Source organism: Centrocercus urophasianus, unplaced genomic scaffold (genome assembly GCF_019232065.1).
Source record: "Centrocercus urophasianus isolate 14NV4802_14NV808 unplaced genomic scaffold, USGS_Curo_1.0 seq_18, whole genome shotgun sequence".
Taxonomy (NCBI): Eukaryota; Metazoa; Chordata; class Aves; order Galliformes; family Phasianidae; genus Centrocercus; species Centrocercus urophasianus.
In genome coordinates this window covers 4916110-4937192 of record NW_024884733.1, presented here as the reverse complement: position 1 = coordinate 4937192, position 21083 = coordinate 4916110, and the positions used below count along the sequence as shown (strand labels likewise).

The 21083-nt window shown below is 53.6% G+C and overlaps 1 protein-coding gene across 1 annotated transcript; it reads left to right on the top strand.

Moving 5' to 3' along the window:
• The first annotated feature begins 1187 nt into the window (after positions 1-1187).
• On the top strand, positions 1188-17501 carry UCK2 (uridine-cytidine kinase 2). The gene is made up of 7 exons (XM_042819860.1): positions 1188-1336; positions 8878-9037; positions 9881-9977; positions 10775-10917; positions 14464-14561; positions 16563-16611; positions 17087-17501. Exons 1-7 carry the CDS (start codon positions 1238-1240, stop codon positions 17224-17226), a joined length of 786 nt encoding a protein of 261 aa, XP_042675794.1. The 5' UTR covers positions 1188-1237; the 3' UTR covers positions 17227-17501.
• The last annotated feature ends 3582 nt before the right edge of the window (positions 17502-21083 follow it).

The following is a 21083-nucleotide window of genomic DNA, read 5'->3' as shown; positions in this document are numbered from 1 at the left end:
AGCACGTCACTTAGGACATCTGTGTCCCGAAGAGGGATCAGCTCTATCAAAAACTGGGAGATGGTTTTAAACTAAAAAGGGGAAATGTAGATTAGATGTTAGGGGAAAAATTTTCACTCAGAGGAGGGTAAAGTGCTGGCTGCCCAGAGCTGTGGGTGCCCCATCCCTAGAGGTGACCCAGGCCATGGATGGGCCCTGGGCAGCTGAGCTGGGGAGCAGCCAGCCCACAGCAGGAGTGGCGCTGGGGAGTTTTGGGGTCCCTTGCAACCCAACCATACTGTGATTCTACGAAAAACTTTCTATATGGGAGCTTTCCCAGTGTGCTTTTTTTAAATCCTGGATGGTGGAGAGTCCCTGCTTTCCCAAAACAATCTAGTCTGATACTTCTTTCTCACACTTACTTGGAAAATACCCTTGAATATCTACTCTGAATTGTCCCTGTTGCAATCTGAGCTGGAAACGCTCTGTTCCAGTCCTTGTGGGTAGCAGAAATGTTTTCCCTGCTGTTCACAATGCCCTTTTGCAAGTGGTCCCCTCACCCATCTCATCCCCAGACCAACACACACAGCTCCCATGGTCCTTTCTGTAAAGCCAAACCTCTGACCGTTCTCTGAGGTTCCGTCCTTCTGTCTGGCCTCATCTTTCCCTGCCGTGGGCTGGCTGCTACCAGCTCAGGCTGCCCAATGGCCTCATCCAACCCGCCCTTGGATACCTGCAGGGACGGGGCACCGATAGACCTGGGCAGCATCGCCAGGGCATAAATCTTTACCAGCCATCCAGCCGGTGTTACACGTTCCTAAGCGCAGCACACGGAGCTCACCCTTTCGGACTCGCATCCTACACTTGATACCGTTTGCCAAGCTCCATTGCGTCCCGGCCTCCTCGGGGACTGCTCCCGTTTGCCCACTGCAACCAGAAGCATCTGGACGGGCAGACTCGAGGCGCTGGGGCGGCAGAAGCAGGGCGAGGAGCGCGGGGTTGCCGCAGAAAGGCCCGGGACGCACCGGGGGGAGCGCGGCCGGGGGGAAGCAGCCGCCTCGCCTTTGTCCCCGGGGTTGGAAGGGGGGAGGCGCGGGGCTGCGCGGCCGGGTGCCGGAGCATGTGCAGCTGCAGCAGGCACCTGGCAGGGAGCCGCAGCGGCGGGGATGTGAACCAGGCGGGGAGGAAGGCCCTTGACTCATCAGATAAATCCAGCCCCGCCAGGAGAGCGGAGGCGGCGCGGCGCTAGCAGGGGAGGATGGCGGGGGACAGCGACCAGCGGCTGGAGGAACAGGGGCAGCCCAGCGGCGGCGAGCCTTTCCTCATCGGGGTCAGCGGCGGCACGGCCAGCGGCAAGGTGCGGGGAGAACGGGGAGCGGGGCTCGGGTGCACGCAGGAGGCCCCGGGGACGGGCGGCCGCCACCGCCGCGCCACGTGCGCCGCCGCCGCCGCCGCTGCTGCTGCTGCTCCGGGGCCCCGGGTGGGGACTGCGGGGACACGGAACGGAACGGGGCTCCGTGCGGCCAGCCGGGCACCACCCTGCCTTTCTACTTTCTTTTAACGCTCCAGCGAAGGGCTGCCCGCCCGCCCGCTGGCAATGCGGTTATTCTTCACGCTTTACAATGCGACCGATCGGCGGTTGCTCCCTCCGGACGCGTGGAAAGAGGTGTGGGTGTTCTTTTTTAGGGGTTTTTTGTTCTTTTTTTTTTTTTCTTTTCTTTGGAAAGGCAGCCTTGGGGCACCGCGTGGCGAGCTGCTGACTCACAGCAGAGCCGCACCGAGCCGGGGGCAGGTGGGGGCAAGGGGCGGCTGGGCTGCAGTGCTGCGCCCCAGTGCAGAGCTGGGCTTTCCCCGCGGCCTAAAGAAAGCAAGCCCACTGCGAGCACTCGGTACTTTCCTATTTGTTTAACCTAATGTAGGTCACTTTTTCCCCCATCCTTAAAGAAAATTACTTCTTTCCCCCCTCCCCCCGATCCATCATACCATCTCCCCATGCAGCATTCTACCTGCGTTTTTTAAAAGGAGGGAGCACAAATGGTAGTGGAAACACCTCTGGAATGTTTCTTGCCGAGGAAACGTGGGCTGTGACAGAGAGCCCGTCTGTGGGTTCGCTCTAGAGGGGCCTTTCTCCCTTTAAGGGATGGTGTAACCCAGCTGCTGCCCCAGCCCATAATGACAGCGATTTAAGAATGTGTTGCCAAGCCTCCTATTGATTCTTGAACCGCAGCTCCTACTGCGAGGAGGAGAAGTCCAGATATAACAGGGAAGGGATGGTGAGAGAGGATGCAATCTCTACCACTGGGAGCAGGGCTGGATTGTTCCTGCGGCACAGCTCCGGTGACTCAAACGCTGGGGTTTGTGTGCTCCCTGATGCGTGTGTCTGCCTCTCTGTAGCTGTCCCAGTAACATTGTGTCTGGCACTGCTCCACTGTTATGTCTCCGAACACCGTGTCTCTGGGCCGGCAAGGTAGCAGTGATAGCAGTACAGTTCGCCACGGTTGTTCCCAACTTCAAAGTGGAAATGCTTTAGCAACAGTAGGCTGCCTTAGAAAAAAAAAAAAAAATTAGGGAAATGGTTCTTTCTAGCAAGGGAGATGTACTAGCTGGCTTTTCCTGTCTCTCAGCTTTGATTTCCCCCCTCCCGTGACTGTGGCCTGCTAAAAAGCTCTGTGCAGCGCTGCCTGCTGAAGGCAATCCAGCAGATCTATACGAAGTTTATGGGAAAAGGCTGCAAGAAATATGCTGGGGGCTGGGAAAAACCAATAAGGCTTGCTCAAAGAGAAGCAATAAGAAGAAAGGAGCAGGGGCTTGTGCGTGTGGACCCTCACATTTTTGCTGGGATGCTGTAGGGGTCTGTCCGCAGGTGATGCTGCGGGAAGGCAGCTCCCTCCCGCCACTGTGCCTATGTTCTGCTGCGGGTGGGAGCAAAACACACCCGCAGGGAAAGCAAAGCAGTCACCTTTCTCACTGGGAAGGTGGCAAGGCGGCAAATCTGCCCGCCTTCACACCAATTCAGGGTTGTTGTCCTAACACACCCCTTTGGCAGTGCACCAGCCCCGAGATAACAGAGGGTGTTTGCCGCCCAGAGGCCCCCCTTGCTCCTCCCGCTGATGTTTTTGTTGAGTCTAAGATGGGGAAAAAGGCTCCGTGGTCCGCCCGCGTCCCCTCTCTCTGTGAGCTGGGGCAGCCTCTGGTTGGCATTTCTGAAAGCCAGGTTGGTGAGAAGAGCGATTCAAAAGCTGGCTGCTGTTCCCTGCTGAGCAAGGGAGCAAGTCTGGAGACTCGGATAGGAGGTGGAAACCTAAACACCCTCCTGTCTTTGGCCTTTGGGAGAAATCAGGACTGTGCTGCAGGGGACACATGGGGTGTAGCAGAGGTGCTGGCATGCTGCAGTCACTGGGCAGGCAGTGCCAGCACTGTGCTGGCTCCTCACAAAAGCCTGAGGGGAGACAGAATTTCCTTCTCCCACTGAACCCCTAAATCCAAACTGTGTCCATCCCGGACAAAGCTTGCTGCAATCTGATGTGGAGGAGATGACATGGCATTGAGACCCCCTCCTGTGCCAAAACCAGGCACAACCGCCTTCTTCCCTCAGAGGGATTCCCAGAGTTGGTTGTTGTAGCATTTTCTTTCATGCTCAATGCCTTCAAAGTGCTCTGCTGAAGCTTTGTTCTCTTCTTTTACCCGTGGTCTTTGTGCTAACAGCTTCTTCCCTCCCTCCCATGAGACGCTCCTGGCTACGAAGTGCCGCAGCACACAAGGCAGGCAGCCAGGCTGGGAGAGAGTCAGGCAGAAGGACTGCCGAGATGGGCTGGGAAGTGCCAGGATGAATCCGGGGGGTCTCTGGGTGACTCTGCTTCAGCCGAGCTGCTGAGACCCTGCAGCAATGGAGCTGGGGTGGCTGCAGGGGTGAGGAGCGCTCCTCAAAGCCACGCGGAGGCATTAATTGCTGGTCCCCACGTGATGCAAAATGAGGTGCTGAGCTCTACCTTCCAGCAGGAGGCTGGAAGAAAAGACAGATTTACAGTGGGCCAAATGCTTTCGTTGGCTGCCTGGCCCTCATGCTGGTGAGGGCTGAGTCTGAGTGCCAGCAGGAGCCGATGGCTACACTTTCAGGGTCTTAATTAGCACATAAAGTCAGAAATGTCTGAACATGCAGTCCTAAGCATTTCCAGACTACAGAGCACCAGAACTGCAGTGTGCTCAGCCAGGTGTCTTGTCCGCTGCTAATCCTTGAGGCACTTCTGCTATGAACACCATAAAAGCTGTATGGGGCTGTGCTGGCTGCCTGGAAGAGCTGAGACTCAGAGCCAACCGTGGGGCTGAAGAAGGAGCCGGGCAGATGGGACAATCAGTGTGCTGGTCCCTAGGGAAGCAGTGACCCTCACGCCTCCTCATGGGGCAGTTCCCTATTCACGAGGGCCTTCTTGCATGATGGATCTCACACGCCTACACTTGCAAGGGCTGAGGTTCCTCATAGCAAGCTGTGGGTTTAGCCACTGGGCCACCACATGGATGAGCCCAGAGGAGATTCAGCAGTGACCCAGAGGCTTTCACTCATCTCTGTATGAGGGCTTGCAAGGACTGCAGCAGCGCCGTGTTGGTTCAACACCATTTCCTGGTGACGTTTTGTGGTTGGCAGGAGCCCTGGATCACAAGGTCTGACTTCATTAATGCTGGTGTCAGAGCAGGCTGGAGACTCGTCAGAACTTCTGGTAGAACATTGCTCTGTGCCAGCTGCTGAGCGCACCAATGCACGGCGTGTTTGGTGGGTCAGCCCTTCCCTGTGCTGACAGGGTATATGTGAGCTCGTCAAGGAACCTATCTGGTGTAATCCCTGTGGCTCCAGGAAAGCATATAATCTGCATTCAGATCCTGTTCATGCTGGAGCCCAGGGCTTCTGGTTCCATGTGGATGACAGGTCTCTGGATGTCCCCATCCCAGACTGGTCAGCCTGTGGCTCACAGAGTGAAAGGCAGGATGGTGAACCTGCCTGGGAAAGCTCTGGGTGGAGGCCTGGGCTTTTGGTATGAGAATAGCAAGTTTCCAGCCCCAGTGCTGCCATACAGATGAGCTCTGATAGAGCTGGAAAGGACCATGTGGGTTGTGAACCAGCTCTCTGCAGTCACGGGCAGACATTTAATAGATGCTCTGGGAGCCTTCTCTATTTGGCATCTGTTCTGTGTGTCACCTTGGTCCACTGAACTCTTCCTAATACTCTATAATTACTGTAACCTTACAAGGAAAAACCCAAATCAACAATTAGTGTGCTGGAGAGAAGGGCAGCATCATCAGGGCTGCTGATTGCAGGGACTCGGGTGAGTCTGGCAAGGAAGCCATGCCATGTACTGCAGGGGACATCATCCCTTGATATGACCTTAGGGAAAATACTGCCAGATCCCCTAAATGGAAGCTGTCACAACTACAAGTGTGTGATGGGAACACCCCAGCCAGGCTCCTGCAGATGCAAAGGATGGTCCAGTCCCTTGGTCTGCTTGGTCTGGTCCCTCAGGGGAAGAAGCTCAGCCTGGCCCTTACCAATGGGAGCACCTGTGCTGCCCCATCTTGTGCACCATGCTAGGGCTGGAGATGTTATTGGGCCCTGCCCCATTCCTCTGCCCATCAGCTTTTCCCTAAAGCCCAGCTGAAGTTGTAATATGGAGCTACCCAAGAGAGATTGAGGGATAATCTACATAATAATATCGGGGAATTAGTCAACTCTTGACGAGTATTTGAGCAGCTGGCTATAGGCCACGAGTGGATATGAATTAAATATGTAGTATAATGAATATATTTCAAACAAACGTCAGGCGTGGGGCTCCGAGTACTGTTCTGCTGGATTTCTTCCTTGTGCACCTCCTCTCTCCTTTCAGGAAAATGCACTGGCATTCTTCCCCATGTGCCCCCTGTGTTTCCCAGCAGCTGGGGAAGAGCTGAGTGGAGCCAAGGAGACCTTCATGCTGTGCCTCTCATCTTCAGAGTATCTAGAAGAGCCATAGCTTGGGATGGGATCTAAATCCCCGAGTTTCTGTGTTGGGATTCATCTACAGCATTGTGCTATCTCCCTCAGGTCTGCCTTCCCTCTGCCTTTGAGCTCTCGGGGAAGAAATGATTGTCTTGTTTATCCCAGAGAGAGGTGTTTCAGGTAGGATATTAAGAAAAATTTCTTCTCTGAAAGAGTGGTAATGCATTGGACTGGGCTGCCCACGGAGGTGGTGAAGTCACTGTCCCTGGAGGTGTTACAGAACCATGGAGATGTGGCACTGAGGGATGTGGTGAGTGGTGGGGATGGATTGAGGTTGGACCTGGTGATCTTAGAGATCTTTTCTGATCTGAATGATTCTATGATTTTAAATGGTTGCTGGTGGGGAAACAGGGAGTTAAGAACAGATGAGGAAGAAGTTGGGGGCCAGGTGGTCCCTTTGAGCAGGTGCTGGGTGTTACCCTGTGTCCCTTGGGTCACAGTCCCACTGGTATGTCCCAATGTGATCCATCAGTCATGCTTTAGTCTTGGCCAAGATGTCCCCTTGGGTGTTCTTGGGCCTCCCTAGAGCCTAACTGATATTATTTCCAGTTATGAGTGAATTTTTCACACTCTGATTAACATCAGTCACACGTATGCATGCAGTGGTGGTTTGGGGAAAGGGGGTTTGAGCGGGGGATTTGTGTCACTTATTTGAAGGACACCTCCTGAGGCTGGGACTTTCTGTTCCTATTTGTAGGGGAACTTTTAACCTCTGCATTTCTGGTTTTGATTCCTCCTTAGCATGTGGTGCTTATTGAGCAAGAGGAATTGTCTCCAGCTGTAGGAGCATTCAGGCTGACATTACAGTGCCTGCCTGCACCAAGAACTGGAGTGGTTGCTTTTCTTACCAGCCCCAAAGAGCCACCCCAGAGTGCTGGCCCAGGTGCACTCCAGTTCTCCTCCTGGTCCCCAGCAGAGGCCATAAGTGTAAGACAGGCTTTATGTTTCTGTCCCCAGCAGCCAAGGTTAACTTTCTCCTTGGGTATTTCTCACCACCTTGTGTCCTGAGTTGGGCATTCAGAGCTGGTGGGGAGTCTTGATCAGCAGACCAGTGCTGCAGATTAGTGTGCATAAGGTAGAAGAAGGACTGGGAGGAATTGTCTGATATGCTGAAATGATTTTATTTTTCATTTGTGTGCTGAGGTGCAAGGTGTGCTGGTTTTGCTGATCTGAAGGAGCTGTGCTTCTGTCTCCCGGCTGGAGAAAACAGTTTCTTGCATGGATCCGTACAGCTCTGCAGGCTGGGATCTATCTGAGTAGCTGTGCTGGAGAATGCTGATTAAAAATTGCAAAGGCCATGGGAAATCTGGTGTCCTTGGCACCTGTGGCCAAGGCTGAGCCTGTCTGAAGGCAGGGAGAGGCAGCGGCATCTGGGGGAGAGCGCAAAGAGGAAAAGCTAGGGAAAGGCACCATGCCCGCCCTGTTTTTGCAACACCCGGCTGGATAAGCAATAGGGCTGCAGAAGGATGCGGGGAGTGGGAAAAGAGGAAAAGGAGAAGGGGCTCTGGCTCTGTCACGTGCTGAAGGGTGAATGCTGGCAGCAGCAGTGCTGCAGCTCTTTGTTCTGGGTGTGGGGCAGAATGCCCACGTGGCGCAGGAAGCACGGCTTGCCAACCCTGGCGAGCTGGAGGAGGAGGTGAGCTGCTTGGGGAGCCCCAACCCTGACCTGCCACCCAAAAGTGTGCCCAGGGCTGTGGTTCTGCCATCGGGCAGCCCGGGCTGGCTTGCTGGCTGTGCTCAGGGCTCTGCAGCTCGGCTGGGGCTGACTCACGGCGCAGCACTTGCAGCCAAGTCAGGTCAGCCTGGCCCAGTGGGGAAGAGACGCTCTCTGGGGACAACAATGCCGTCAAATCTTCCAGCTTTGCAGGCAAACAGCCTTGCCCTCTGTCTGCTGGGGTGACCTCCTCTCCCAGGCATGCGTTCTCCTCCTTCCTTCTCACCACTTCTATCTTCAGCGCTGCCTCTGGATACTGCCAGCCAGGTACAGAGCAGGCGGCCAAACCAGAAGGAAGATGGGAACATGGAAAGAGCCACAGGCAGGCTGGGGCAGGCGAACCTCTTATTGCCAAGCTGAGAGCTCTGCAGAGAGTATTTCTGATGACTGAGGGCAGGAGCAGCTCAGCTGAGCTTTTGCAGCGAGCGTGACTCAAGCAGGGGGTGAAACAGCTCAGTTTGGTGCCAGCAGCGTGCCTTTCCCTGGTCCCAGGCTTGAGGTTGCTGGCAGATGGATGGGGCTCCTGCAGTCGCTGGGTGCTTCCCTGCCAGCCTGACCTGCCTCTCACTGCCTGAGGCAGGCAGCAGCCAAGGACTCCGTGACCTAGGGAGAAGGGACTGAAACAGGCTTTGGGATTTGCTCTGATTCATGTTGTGATGGTGGGGGTCTGGTCACCCCAGTGCAAAGTGCCGGGATCTTGTGCCAGCAGCCAGAGCCATGTGGCTCTTTAGATGCTGGCTCTGCAGTGCCCTTAGTTTGCTGTGCCAAGAGGCACCAGGATACACTTGTAAATGCTCCTCCCAGCTGTGGCAGAACTCTGATAAAGTCCCAGGGCTCTCCTGCTGGTGTCTTTTCATCTTGGGCTTTATGTAGGATGTGAAAACAACTTCTGTGAGTTTTCCTCCCCGTCCATGCAGAGGTGGAGTTTGTGGGCTGGAGCAGGGCTTGGGGGGATGCTGCTTGGTGCTGCTTTCAAACTAAAAGGCCACATGATGGTGCCCCCGAAGCACCTTTTCCTTTGTGAGTTTGGACTATGAGGTCAGGACCACAGATTCTTGACTGCAGGTTCAGCAAGCTGTGCACCAGGCCATTTCCTGACATCCTGTGTGGCACAGATACCACTGCCACTGACTTGTTCCATTTGCTGTTCCCTTCCCAGTCTTCAGTCTGCTCCAAGATTGTCCAGCTGCTGGGCCAGAACGAAGTGGACTATCGCCAGAAGCAGGTGGTGATTGTGAGCCAAGACAGCTTCTACCGAGTCCTCACCTCAGAGCAGAAATCCAAAGCACTTAAAGGCCAGTTCAATTTTGACCATCCAGGTGAATGGAGAACAGCACAGGGGTGGGATGAGGGCTGGATCGCATCCCGCCAGCAAAGAACTTTTCATGGACATCAGGAGGACTCCATCTGTGCATGGGGTGGGAGTGAGTGGCTTAGCCTGTCCCTTTTGGGCTGGGAGCTTTGTGGCCACTGGGGCCACTTGCATCTCCTGCAAGACAACCTCTGTCTCTCCAGGAAAGCAACTGCCTCTGGGAATGCTTGGGATGAGAAAGGAAAGGTGGTGAATTCTCAAATTCCTTAAGATGAATTCTCATACTCTTCTTGCAAAAATATCCCCCAGTTTGAAACCCCACCCTCTGGGCAGGACTAGGGAGATCTGCCTGGAACAGACCTTGGAGGCAGCAGCTCTGTGCTCTCCTTCAAGGAAGGAACCATCTTGCACAGCTGGCCTGCAACCCCTGCTGCTACAACAGGGGCTCTATGAACCATCCCAGAGCTTGGTAGGGAAATTCCAGAGCCGCTGTCCCCTCATCCCCACGAGGACAATGGCTGCAGGCAGTGAGCACGGAGCAAACAGAGCCCTGTCTGTGCAGCAGCTAAAGGTTGGAACACTGCTCCAGTCTCTGCGAGGGCTGGAGCCCTGGAGGAGATGCCTTCCCAAGCTCTCAGTGCTGCTGCACAAGGCTGGCATTGATTTTTGCAGACCAGATCCCAGGCTGGTGCAAAGCTCTGGGCTTTGCATCACCCGTGGGGATGAGCAGGGCTTTCCTCTGGAGCCTGTGCGTCTGTCTGTCTGTCCATGGGGTGCTGGTGGCTCTGGTTAGGCTAAGCACAGCATTGCATGTGAAGCTGCCTCGGGTAACGTTTTCTCTTCTCCTCAGATGCCTTTGACAACGAGCTGATCGTGAAAACGCTCAAAGAGATCACAGAAGGGAAGACTGTCCAGATCCCCGTCTACGACTTTGTCTCCCACTCCAGGTCTAACAGCCACTCCTGCCTTGCCGAGCCTCTGCTGATAGCAGCATGCAGCCCTGCCAACCCAGCCTCCTGCCCCTCTGCTTGTGCCTGCTCTTAGGTGCCCATATATCAACCCAGAACCTCAATGCTGACATCTCCACACTCTGTTAGGGGCACAGTTTTGTACAGGCACAGTCTAGGGGCCTGGAAAGCTGCATGACCACACAAATATAACAGGCATAAGTGGAGGAGGGCTATACCCCCCCCCCCCCCCCATCCACTCTTCCTCTCCTCATAAAGCCTCTGTTTGCAGCTTTAATGTGTATTCCAGGCTCAAACAGTCCAGCACTGTCAGGAGAAGAGTTCTTGAAGCTCTTGCTCCTGTAACTCCTCCCTTGCATGTGTTAGCTTGCATTCCTGCACTGATTGAGGATGGTGTTTTCCTACAAAAACACCATGACTTCAGAGGAGTGCTGCTTGCTCCCTGGGGAGCAGGACTGTCCCTACAGTTTCCCCATGCTCAGACTTTTTGGGTTTTATCGCTTGGCATCTAACACTTGCAAGCAGCATCTGGCCAAGGCAAGTGGGTGAGGGGCTAGTATGCTTCCTTTTCTGCTGTCTATTGTTTTAGGAAGAGTATGCATGCCTTGAGTTCCCTTCATCACGGTGGGGTAGGTCTCCCATCAGTCCAGCTCCCTGGTGCAGCAGTGATATCCCATAGCTGCAGCTGTGCTCAGGAGCACCGCTGTTTCCCCCATCTTGCTTGGCTTGTTTCCTCCCTACTGGCATATTTTGACTCTCCTCCTTCCCTCTGCTAGGAAAGAGGAAACAGTGACTGTCTACCCTGCCGACGTGGTGCTCTTTGAGGGCATCCTGGCCTTCTACAGCCAGGAGGTGCGGGATCTCTTCCGCATGAAGCTCTTTGTGGATACAGATGCAGACACCCGGCTGTCCCGCAGAGGTGAGGACCAAACATGCCTCGTGCAGCAGGGACAGAAATGTCACCTGAATGATGAGCAGCTAGCTGCAGAGGCAGTTAACCAGTAGCAGAGCAGTACTGGAATCAGCACAAAGCTTTGCTGCTGCTAGCAAAGAGCCAGGGCAGCACATTGCACCAGGCAGCTCCCAGCAGTGGGGAGCACTCTTGCTTTGTGTTTCTTGGGATTCGATGGGTCTCTTGCTGCCTTGTTTGGGATCTTCCCTTTGATGCATCCAGTAGTGTTTTCTGTCCCCGTGTGGAAAGGGTGCAACAGACAAAGTAGAGCGGTTCAACAGCTCAGTGCAAATTCAGCACCTGATGGTTATGCTCAGGTCTGAGATTTGGTGTAAGGGTGTCCGTCCCAGGTCATGCAGATAGGGAGCATGGTTGTACATCTTGTTCTGCTTGGCTGTGTGTTGCCAGCTTATGTAGGAGGCACTCCAGTTCTTCCAGGTGTGCAAGGCTTGAGATGCAGTCAAAGCTGCCTTTAGGTCTGGGGTCAGTGATGTGGCCCCTGAGCCTCTGGGAGGACTAAGAAACCATCCTGGGATTCTTGGGGCAAAATTCTGTTCTGTCTGCACTGTCCCTCTGCATACCTGGGCTCCAACAGCTTTCACAGAGTGTTCAGAGTACAGATTTATAGAATTAGCATTCAGGCCTCTGTGCTGTGGCAAGAGAAGTGTCCTGGGACTGAACGTGTGCATGGGACCATCAAATGTGTTCCTGGGCTCCATCAAAAGAGGGGTGGCCAGCAGGGACAGGGAGGTGATCCCTCTACTCTGCTCTTGTGAGGCCCTGTCTGGAATACTGCATCCAAGTGTGGAGCCTCCAGTACAAAAAAGACAGGGAGCTGTTGGGGAGGGTCCAGAGGAGGGCCACAAAGATGATCAGGGGACTGGAGCAGCTCCCCTGCAAAGACAGGCTGAGGAAGCTGGGCTTGTTCAGCCTGGAGAAAAGGCTGTGGGGTGACCTCATTGCAGCCTTTCAGTACCTAAAGGGAGCCTACAAAGTGGAGGGGAGTCAACTCTTTGAAAGGGTAGATAACTGCAGGACAAGGGGAAATGGTTTTAAGTTGAGGGAGGAGAGATTTAGGTTGGATGTCAGGGGGAAGCTCTTTACAGAGAGAGTAGTGAGATACTGGAACAGGCTGCCCGGGGAGGTTGTGGATGCTCCATCCCTGGAGGTGTTCAAGGCCAGGTTGGATGGGGCCCTGGGCAGCCTGGTCTAGCATTAAATGGGGAGGTTGGTGGCCCTGCATGTGGCAGAGGGGTTGGAGATTCATGATCCTTGAGGTCTCTTCCAACCCTGGCCATTCTGTGATTCTGTGACCATCCCACCCTGATACAGAACTGGTCTTGCCTGCTGAAAGCCCTGCATCCCTCCTGCTGCAGGATATGCAACCTCCACTGCTGTCATCAGTGCTGATTAAAAGCTGCTTCTTATGCAGCCTTCTTGACCCTGCCCACTGTTCTTGCATGACTCATCCAGGGAGGTGACAGCACAGTCATTGCAGGGAGATGTCTTAGCAGGTCACAGATACGCATCTGTAAGATCCTGCAGTGTGATCCTGATCCTGTAAGTAGACTGTGCTGTGCAGGCACTCAACAACCAGGAGTTAGCCTGTTTGTTTAGTGGTGCTCTGTATCAGCTGTGTGAAGGCAAGGCGTTGTCCTGTGCGTTTGCAGTGCCCCATGACCACGTGTGCATCCCAATTGCGCGTGTAGAGTGCGTACTTCAGTTGCTTTGGTTTGGCATGTAACCATGAGCTCAGGGCTTGAGAACTACTTGAGTTCATTGACCAGGAACCCAGACAGTGCAGCTGCCAACCATGATACAGAGCTTGAGCTGCAGCTGCTGGATGAGATTCTAAGCTTCATGGGCCACAGCCATTCTTGGGGTTTGCTCCCACCTACCATCAATCACTAAAGCCTTGCAAAGGGGTAGCTGACTGCTGCTGGGTGGTCAAGGTGGTGGCCTCTCCTTGTCTGGGCAGCTCATCCATCTCCTGATAGAGAACCAATCATCATCAGTTAATATCTCAGGTTGGATGTAAGGAAAAGCTTCTCTGAAAGAGTGGCTGGGCACTGGCACAGCTGCCCAAGGAGGTGGTGGGATCACCATCCCTGGAGGTGTTACAGAACCATGGAGATGTGGCACTGAGGAACATGGTTTAGTGGGTAAAGTGAGGTAGGTGGACTAGATGGTCTTTTCAACCTTAATGATTCTATGATTTTATTACAAGAAAGCAGCGAGTCTGTTTGTTGCATGTCTCCCTGGCATTGCTGGGAATGGAAAGTCAATGTGTAAGATACTGAAGGTATAATCATGTCCCTGGAATGTTGCTGGAGGCAGCTTGTAGCAAGAGAGAGTCAGGATCTTGCATTGCGACATGGCCATGAGTTGTCTCACTCTCACAGAAGTTTTGAGGAGTTGCAGCAGTGGGCTTTTGAGCTGGGTGGCAGCAGGGGATGGAGTTCCCAGAAACGCAGCTGACAGCTCAGTTAATTGGTAGTGCTGGGTTTCAGTACGTGTGGCTCATGCTGCCACTGGCTGCTGGCACTGGACAGGCACCAGTGTGTCCTTGGGACATTGGCCTGCTCTGCAAGTGACACCTCCCACTGCTGGAACCCATTGTTTTAGGGCCAAGTACGAGTCAGAGGGTGCTTGATTTGTTGTTTGAGGGGCATCACCCTGCAGCAGTGTGCCTTTGGGAGGGCAGGAGAGCTCTGTCCTGCCAAGAGCAGCCCTGTAGCCCGGGTGTCTTTGCACTTCATAGGCTTCCCCTGCTGTCCCAGCTGTGTGTGCAGCCTCCCTGCCCCACATCAGCCAGCAAACAGGGCGTGGGACCAACGAACGAAAGTCTCTCTGTCTCTGCCTTTTCTTTTTTTATGTCCCTTGTCAGTTCTTCTGTATTGTTTGTGTTGGGGCTTGCTCCATCTCTCTGCAGAGGGCACAGAGCTGGCTGGAACGGCCTGGGCAGGGCTGAGCCCTTCCTGGAGCTGGCACATACTGCCAGGCCTTCACCTCCCCATGCAAGGCTGCCAAAAGGCAGCTGGCCGTGGGCAAACTGAGCTGCTGGGAGGGTGCCAAGGCAGTGTCTGGGCAGTAGAGCCATTCTGGCCCCACCAGTATGTGGGCACTGGGTCGGGCGGGCAAGGTGCAGTGGCTTGGCTCCACTTGGCACATGGAAGAGGCTGGCTCTGAACACAGCACCAGGTGCTGCCTGCTGGGGAGCAGCCAGGCAGCCCCCAGGGGAGAGCCAAGGCCTGTCTGCTCAGCCCCACGGCTGCTCTGGCCCTTACTGGTGGATGGAATTCCTGCTGCACAGGGACACCTGCCCGTGCTGGAGTGACGTCAGGCCAGAGCTGGCAGCAGCCCATGGGGACTGCTTGGACGTGTGGAAAGTAACTTCCAGGAGTGCAGGCCTTGGGGATAACAGCTGGATGGCTGGATGGGGCTGTCCTGAGGGGAAGGGGATGGTGCAGTGCATGGCTTGGCTGCTGACTGTGCCTTACACCTTTCTTCTAGTGCTACGAGACATCAGTGAGCGAGGCAGGGACCTTGAGCAGATCTTGTCACAGTACATCACTTTTGTGAAGCCTGCCTTCGAGGAGTTCTGTTTGCCAGTAAGTATGGGGAATGATACAAATGCCAAAGTGCCTCTTTCCCTGGCCGGCTCATCAGAGAGGAGCATTTTGTATCCCAGGGCTCTTTCCCTCAGGCGCTGGTGAAAATGAGGGTGCTGATACTGGCTGGGTCAGGGTGAGATGAGGACTGTTTGTGCAGCCACTGCCTTCCCAGTGAGATCACTGTCCCTATGGGGAGGCAGACACAGCAAGAGAAACCCCTCCCTGCACAGGGTCAGCCAAACCAACACCAGGCAGCTCAGCAGATGCCAGCTGAGGAGGGATGATTCTTGGCTGCATCTGGACAGGGAATAGAAGATCCCTGTCCTAGGCAATGACCACTGTGCCTGCCCTTTTTACCTTGCGTGTGCCTGGGAGATCAGAGGAGCATCTTCCTATGTTCTGTGTTGCAGGATGTGGTCTTGAAGGTTGTTGCATTTCCCAGCTTGTGAGAGGCCAAGCTGTAGTGCAGGCAGACCTTGCTGTTGCCCAGGATTTCAGGGTCTGCCTGAGACAAAGAAGTGACTTTGGGAGCCAGACTCTCCAGCAGATGGGAACTTTGCATGCAGGAAACCCTGCAGTCCAAGAGAACTTGGAGCATGTTTGCAGGACTACACATTGCACATCCCTTGTAGCATTGCTTCATGGAGAGAAGCCTGTGGCTTCGTTCTTGAGGCTTTACAAGAGTGATAGTTATACAAGGCATTTCTCCTTATTCTGGAGGAACAGAGCTTGCAGAAACCTGCAGTGTGGGGGCTGAGAGCTAGCAGCATGGCCAGGAGATCATACTGTGCCTCCAACCTCACTCAGACCTTGTCCACAGAGAGCTGTCACATTGCCTGTCCATATGGCCAGCTTTGTCCTTTCCATGGGAGGCAACATGATTTGTTCTGTGCTACAAGGTCTGCTCCTGGTGTACCCTAGAAGGGGCCTGGGCTACTGGGCAGCACCCTTGCAGATGTGGGTCAGGGGACCAAGGTGCAGTGTTGGCGTCAGTTCTAGAAAGGTTTTTCCTGGGAGGCAGGTCCTTCTTGCTGCCTCCCTGCAAATCTCCAGTGAGATAAATCCATCTGTTGGCAAAGCAGCAAATGCTGCATCAAGACTGTTCTGTTGAGGAGTGTAGGAGGGTGAAATATGAAACAAGGAGAGTAGAAAACAACTGCTTTGTGCCCACCCACCATCCCTGCACTGGTCTGCTTCCACCTCCAACCCAGTGATGGGCCCAGCCATGGAGCAATTGCACGTGGATGTGCAGCAGTCTGGGCACCCACTGCTGCTGTTAATCTACCCCTAACAGTTCCAGGTGGCTGAGCACTGAAACAGCCCTCTATGTCCTGGGGATGTTCCATAGGGCTGACAGTGCTGCGAGGTATCAGAATGATCCCCTTGTCCCAGCAAGCTGGCTGGCTGTCGATTGTAGAGCATGGCTGTCAGGAAGCTGATCATCTGTAAAACTGGCACAAATAGGGGAGGAAGCTCAGACCAGCACCTTCAGAACTGGCACCTTCAAAACTAGTCCGGGATTGGAGTCCCGAATCAGATTTTTTCACAAGCAGTACTGGTAGAAAATTTCTCCTGCATCCCAAGCAGACCACATGGCTGCATCCTGTATATCCAGGCAGGCTGGGCATGCCAGCTCTTGCTCTTCTACCTTGTCTGGCTGGATTTTGGGGTAGGTTGTTCCCCAGAGCATCAGCTGATGCAGTCCTGTGATCATGAAACTTTTTAATATCGGGTTTTGGTAGGGTGCTTCCTACTGATGTTTGTTTGAGCTCAGGAAAATAAAATTGAGGTGCAAAGTGGGGCCCTCAAAACACAATGCAGAAGGCAAACAAGATCTTCCAAAATGTTTGATCAGCCACTGCCTGCCTCCCAGCGTGTTTGGGCCAGGTAACCCCTGGGGGTTAGGGCTTGGAAGCAGGAGGAGCAGGAAGCAGGGGCAGTGCCCCAGCCTGGCAGCTCTCTACTTTCCCGGTAACACAGTGCTCTCTTTCCTCCCAGACCAAGAAGTATGCTGACGTGATCATTCCCAGAGGAGCAGATAATGAAGGTGAGCAGACCAAGACACTATTCTTCCCTGGCAGCTTGCACTAGGAGGTAGCAGGGGCTGCTGTAGAGGTACACTGAGATGAGCCTTTCCCCTTTGCTCCCCATGGCATACTAGTGCCTGAGAGTTTGCGTTACTCTGAGCAAGCCTGGGAGCCTGCGTGCATGGTGTCTCTAGACAAACAATTCCCAGCTCATACCTACAAAGGGAAAGGTGCTTCTCTGAGGCCAGGCGTGCAGCTGGGTGGTCACGTCTCCACCTGGCTGGGGTCTATCTGAGCTTGCTGGCAGAGCACAAGGCCCTGCATGGAGAGAGGGAATGAAGTGGCAGCAAGCAGCTCCTCCCTGCAGGCTTGCAGCTCCCAGCCAAGGGATGGGAGGGCATGGGAGCGGGCGTCATCAGCACTGACTTGGCTCTAGTTTGCCACAATCCTAATGCAGTCTCTTCCTGATGTTTTCCCCTCCCTTTCTGCTCGCAGTGGCCATCAACCTGATCGTGCAGCACATCCAGGACATTCTTAACGGAGGACTCAGCAAACGCCAGAGCAATGGCTACCTGAATGGCTACACTCCCCCGCGCCAGCGGCAGCCCTCAGAGTCCAGCAGCCGGCCTCACTGACCCTGGGCGGCAGGCGTGAGGCTGTGGGCGGAGGGCACTCGGGCCCCGCCACTGCCCCCCTGTACATACTGTCCGTTCATTCCCCCCTTATCTATTTAAGAAACCAGACGGAGACGAATGCCTTTAATTTTGTATGTTGGAAATGCCGAATGAGAAGCAGCCAGCTGCTCGGGAGCCTGGACCGCCCACAGCTCCTGGTCTTGCTCAGTAACTCCTCCAGCACGGAACCGGCTATAAATCTCTATAAATATAGAATTGCTCTATTTTTGTGTAAATGCAGAATAACGTAAAATTACTTGCCGTAAGGTATTTGCCAGGCTCGGTGTTGCTGGGAGGGAGCTGGGAAGAGGGGCCTGGAGTTGGCATCCTCACCTGATAGACAAGAGGAAGAGCATCCAACAACTGTTTTAGTATGCCTGTGGTCTCCATCTAAGGGAAGGGGCAGTCTGTAATGGAGGTTCTAACTTAAGTGCAGCGAGGCTGGGGTTGCCTCCTGTTTGTTGCTGCTCAGGTTCAGGCAGCCTGATGTTGGCTGGCAGGCACTGCACAATGCCACTGGCAGATGGCAGAATGGTGTGTAATAACTCCCCTGACTGTCTTTCATGTCTCTGGATCTCAGACCTTCAACAGCATCCCTTTTTTGTTGTCTGGCATGCCTTCTCACCACGGTTGTGGTGTCTGTTGTCACACCCTCCATCAAGGACCTGGCAGGAAATGTTGGGTAGCTGGTCATAAATGTGGCAGCTTGTGTTTTTAGCAGTCTTGCTGCCTGGCTTGGATAGATATCCAAGATAGGATGTGTGTCCCTTCAGCCCCTCTGAAGCTTGATGGCCATGTGTGTGGTGGGACTCCTAACCAAGCCCCAGGCTCATCCCTACACTTGGAAGTCAGACTGCAGAAGGTCAGATCTGCATCTGTCATTCCCCACTTGAAATAGTTTTGCTGTTGAGTAGGGACAGTTGGGTCTATAAATATGGTTAATGAAGAACCAGCCATAAAAGAAAGTGGTAGTTGGGTGGCAGCTGCTAAGCAGCCTGAGGGAGTGCCAGCAGCATGTAGCAATATCTGGGCTCCCTAATATCTGCCTCCATGCATCATGTCCACAGGCTCCAGCTGGATGGCCAGATGTCCCTACAGCTTGTGTCTCCTTCTTTGTGTGATGGTGGAGGATGTGGTGTCCCCACTGCATGTCATCCCTGCGCATGTCTAGGAAGTAAACTCATTTGCTGAGGGTGAGAATCAGTTCCCTTTAAGTTGGTAGTGCTGCAATAGCAGCAGCATGGGAAAGCCTGATGGGGCTGCAATATCCAGCTGGGGATGCCTGGAGAGCAAGGTGGAGCAGATGAGCTGGGGCAGATGCTTGGTGGGAGCCTGGGAAGGGGATGTGATGGGATACTAGCCAGGGAAGAACCTGCACTCCTGGGACCAACTTGTCCCAGCAAATAACAGATCTCAATCATCCACAAAGCCTGGAGCTGGGACCTGTAGCCTTGCTCCCTCTCATGGTTTTCACTCCTTCCAGAGCATTGTTTTTGCTCTGGAAGCATAGTTAAAAGCTCAAGACTTTAGAAACTAGATGCTCCATTACTCTCTGGTGTGAGTTTTAATTTTAACCAACAGAACAAGAAAAAGAAAAAAGTGCCTATCCCAACGAGCACTGCTGGAGCAGTCTCATTCCCTCTTGGTTTGTGATGAGGGACTGTGACATCAGCCCTTCATCCCTGTCACTGTCTGCAGACATTTCCCAAGGCGTGACAGCTCTGCCATAATCAAGGGCTGACCTTGGCTGAATTCCTCCAGCTACAGCATGTCAGCCATGTGTGAGAGGGACTGAAGCCCTGCATATCTGGAGAGGCTTCTCAGGACTTAAGTGGACAATATAGCTGTTAGGTTAAATACTGATCTCCCCTTCCCTGTGAATAAAGACAGCGAATGTATACTGGTGCTTCTCATCTCCGGTATATGGTGCTGTGTGCTGCTGGCTGTAGTCTTAGTTTTGAAGCAGATTTGGGCATCATCTTAGTTCTGCAAGGCGTAGCCAGATATGAAAGAGCACTACTGATCCACAGACTGCTTTGGTAGGGGCTGAATGAGCAGGGAAGTGGAGTGAAAACTTTCTGAAAGGCCAGGGTGGTGATCAGTGGTATAAAATCTGTTTGAATGTCAGTAACTAACAGTATACCCCAGGGAGTCAAACTGGTTCCAGTCCTGTTCAACATCTTCATTGCACACTGGATGATGGGGCAGAGTATATCCTCAGCAAGTCAGTGGGTAACAGAAAACTGGGAGGAGTGGCTGGTATATGAGAGGATTGTGCTGCCATCCAGAGGAGCCTTGATAGACTGGAGAAGGGAGCTGACAGGAACCTCGTGAAGTTCAGCAAGGAAAACTGCAAAGCCCTGAACGTGGCAGGAACAACCCAGGGGTCACCCAGCCTGGCAAAAAATTCTTTGGGGTTTTGGTGGACCCTAAGTTGGCCATGAGTCAACAATGAACTCTTGCCCCAAAGAAGACTGTTGGTTACCTGGGCTGCTTTAGGCACATGTTGACAACAGCTCAAGGGAGGCGATCCTTCCCAGAACTGGTGAAACCACACCTGGAGTGCTGTGTCCACTTGGGGGTTCACCAGTACAAGAGAAACATAGAGCTACTGGTGAGAGTCCAGTAAAGGGCCTGCGGATGGGAAATGGCACGTACACAGATCTATGTTTACTGGGGGCTGGATCTGATGCTGATGGACTGCCTGGTGCTGTGGAGAGTCTGTGGTTCCCTTGAGCAGCTGCCACTTCTCTACGGGAGCGTATTGGTCTTCTGTGGCAGGTGCCTATGTGCGATACTGATGCTCAGTGGACATCCTGCAGGTCCTGTATCTGGGGACTCTTCAGCATTATGCACCACAGCGCTTCAGAATGCTTCCACAAGAAATTGCTCTAGCCTGTGACCTTGTAGAGAATCACAGAGTCAGTAAGGTTGGAAAAGACCTCTCGGGTCATCAGGGCCAACCCCAACCCATTCCCAACACTAAACACATCCCTCAGTGTCACATCTCCACGGTTCTTGAGTGCCTCCGGGGGTGGTGACTCCACCACCTCCCCAGGCAGCTGGAGAGAGCAATAAGTTCTCCCTGAAGTTCCTCTTCTCCAGATTGACACATTCCTGTTCCTTCGGCTGTTCCCCACCACTCTTGACCAGTTGCCAGCTGGATTTAACTCCATTCACTGCTGCTCTCTGGGTCCCAACATCTAGGCAGTTCTTTACCCAGCAAAGAGTGTACCCATCCAAGCCATGGGCTGCCAGCTTCTCTAGGAGAATGCTGTGGGAGACAGTGTCAAAGGCTTTGCTAAAGTCCATGTAGACTGCATCAGTAGCCTTTCCCTCATCCATCAGGCTGGTCACCTGGTCATAGAAGGAGATGAGGTTGGTCAAGGAACCTACTTTTCATGAACCTGTGCTGGCTGAGCCTGATCTCCTGGTTGTCTCACACATGCTGTGTGATTACTCAAGATGACCTGCTCCTTAACCTTCCTCAATACCAAGGTCAGGCTGACAGACCTGTAGTTCCCCAGATCCTTCTTTGAATCCTTTTGTAGATGGGCATCATACTGACAAGTCTCCAGTTGTCTGGGACCTCCTCATTTGACCAGTACTACTGATAAATGATGGAAAGCATACTGGCAATCACCTCCGCCAGCTCCCTCAGTGCTCTCAGGTAGATGCCATCTGCATCAAGGGCCTGTGATAGTCCAGGTTGAGTAGTAGGTTTCTAGCTGTTTCCTACTGAATTATGGAGCATTTATTCTTCCCATCCCAGACTTCTAGGTCAGGGAGTAGAGTATGCTGAAAATAACTGGCTCGAC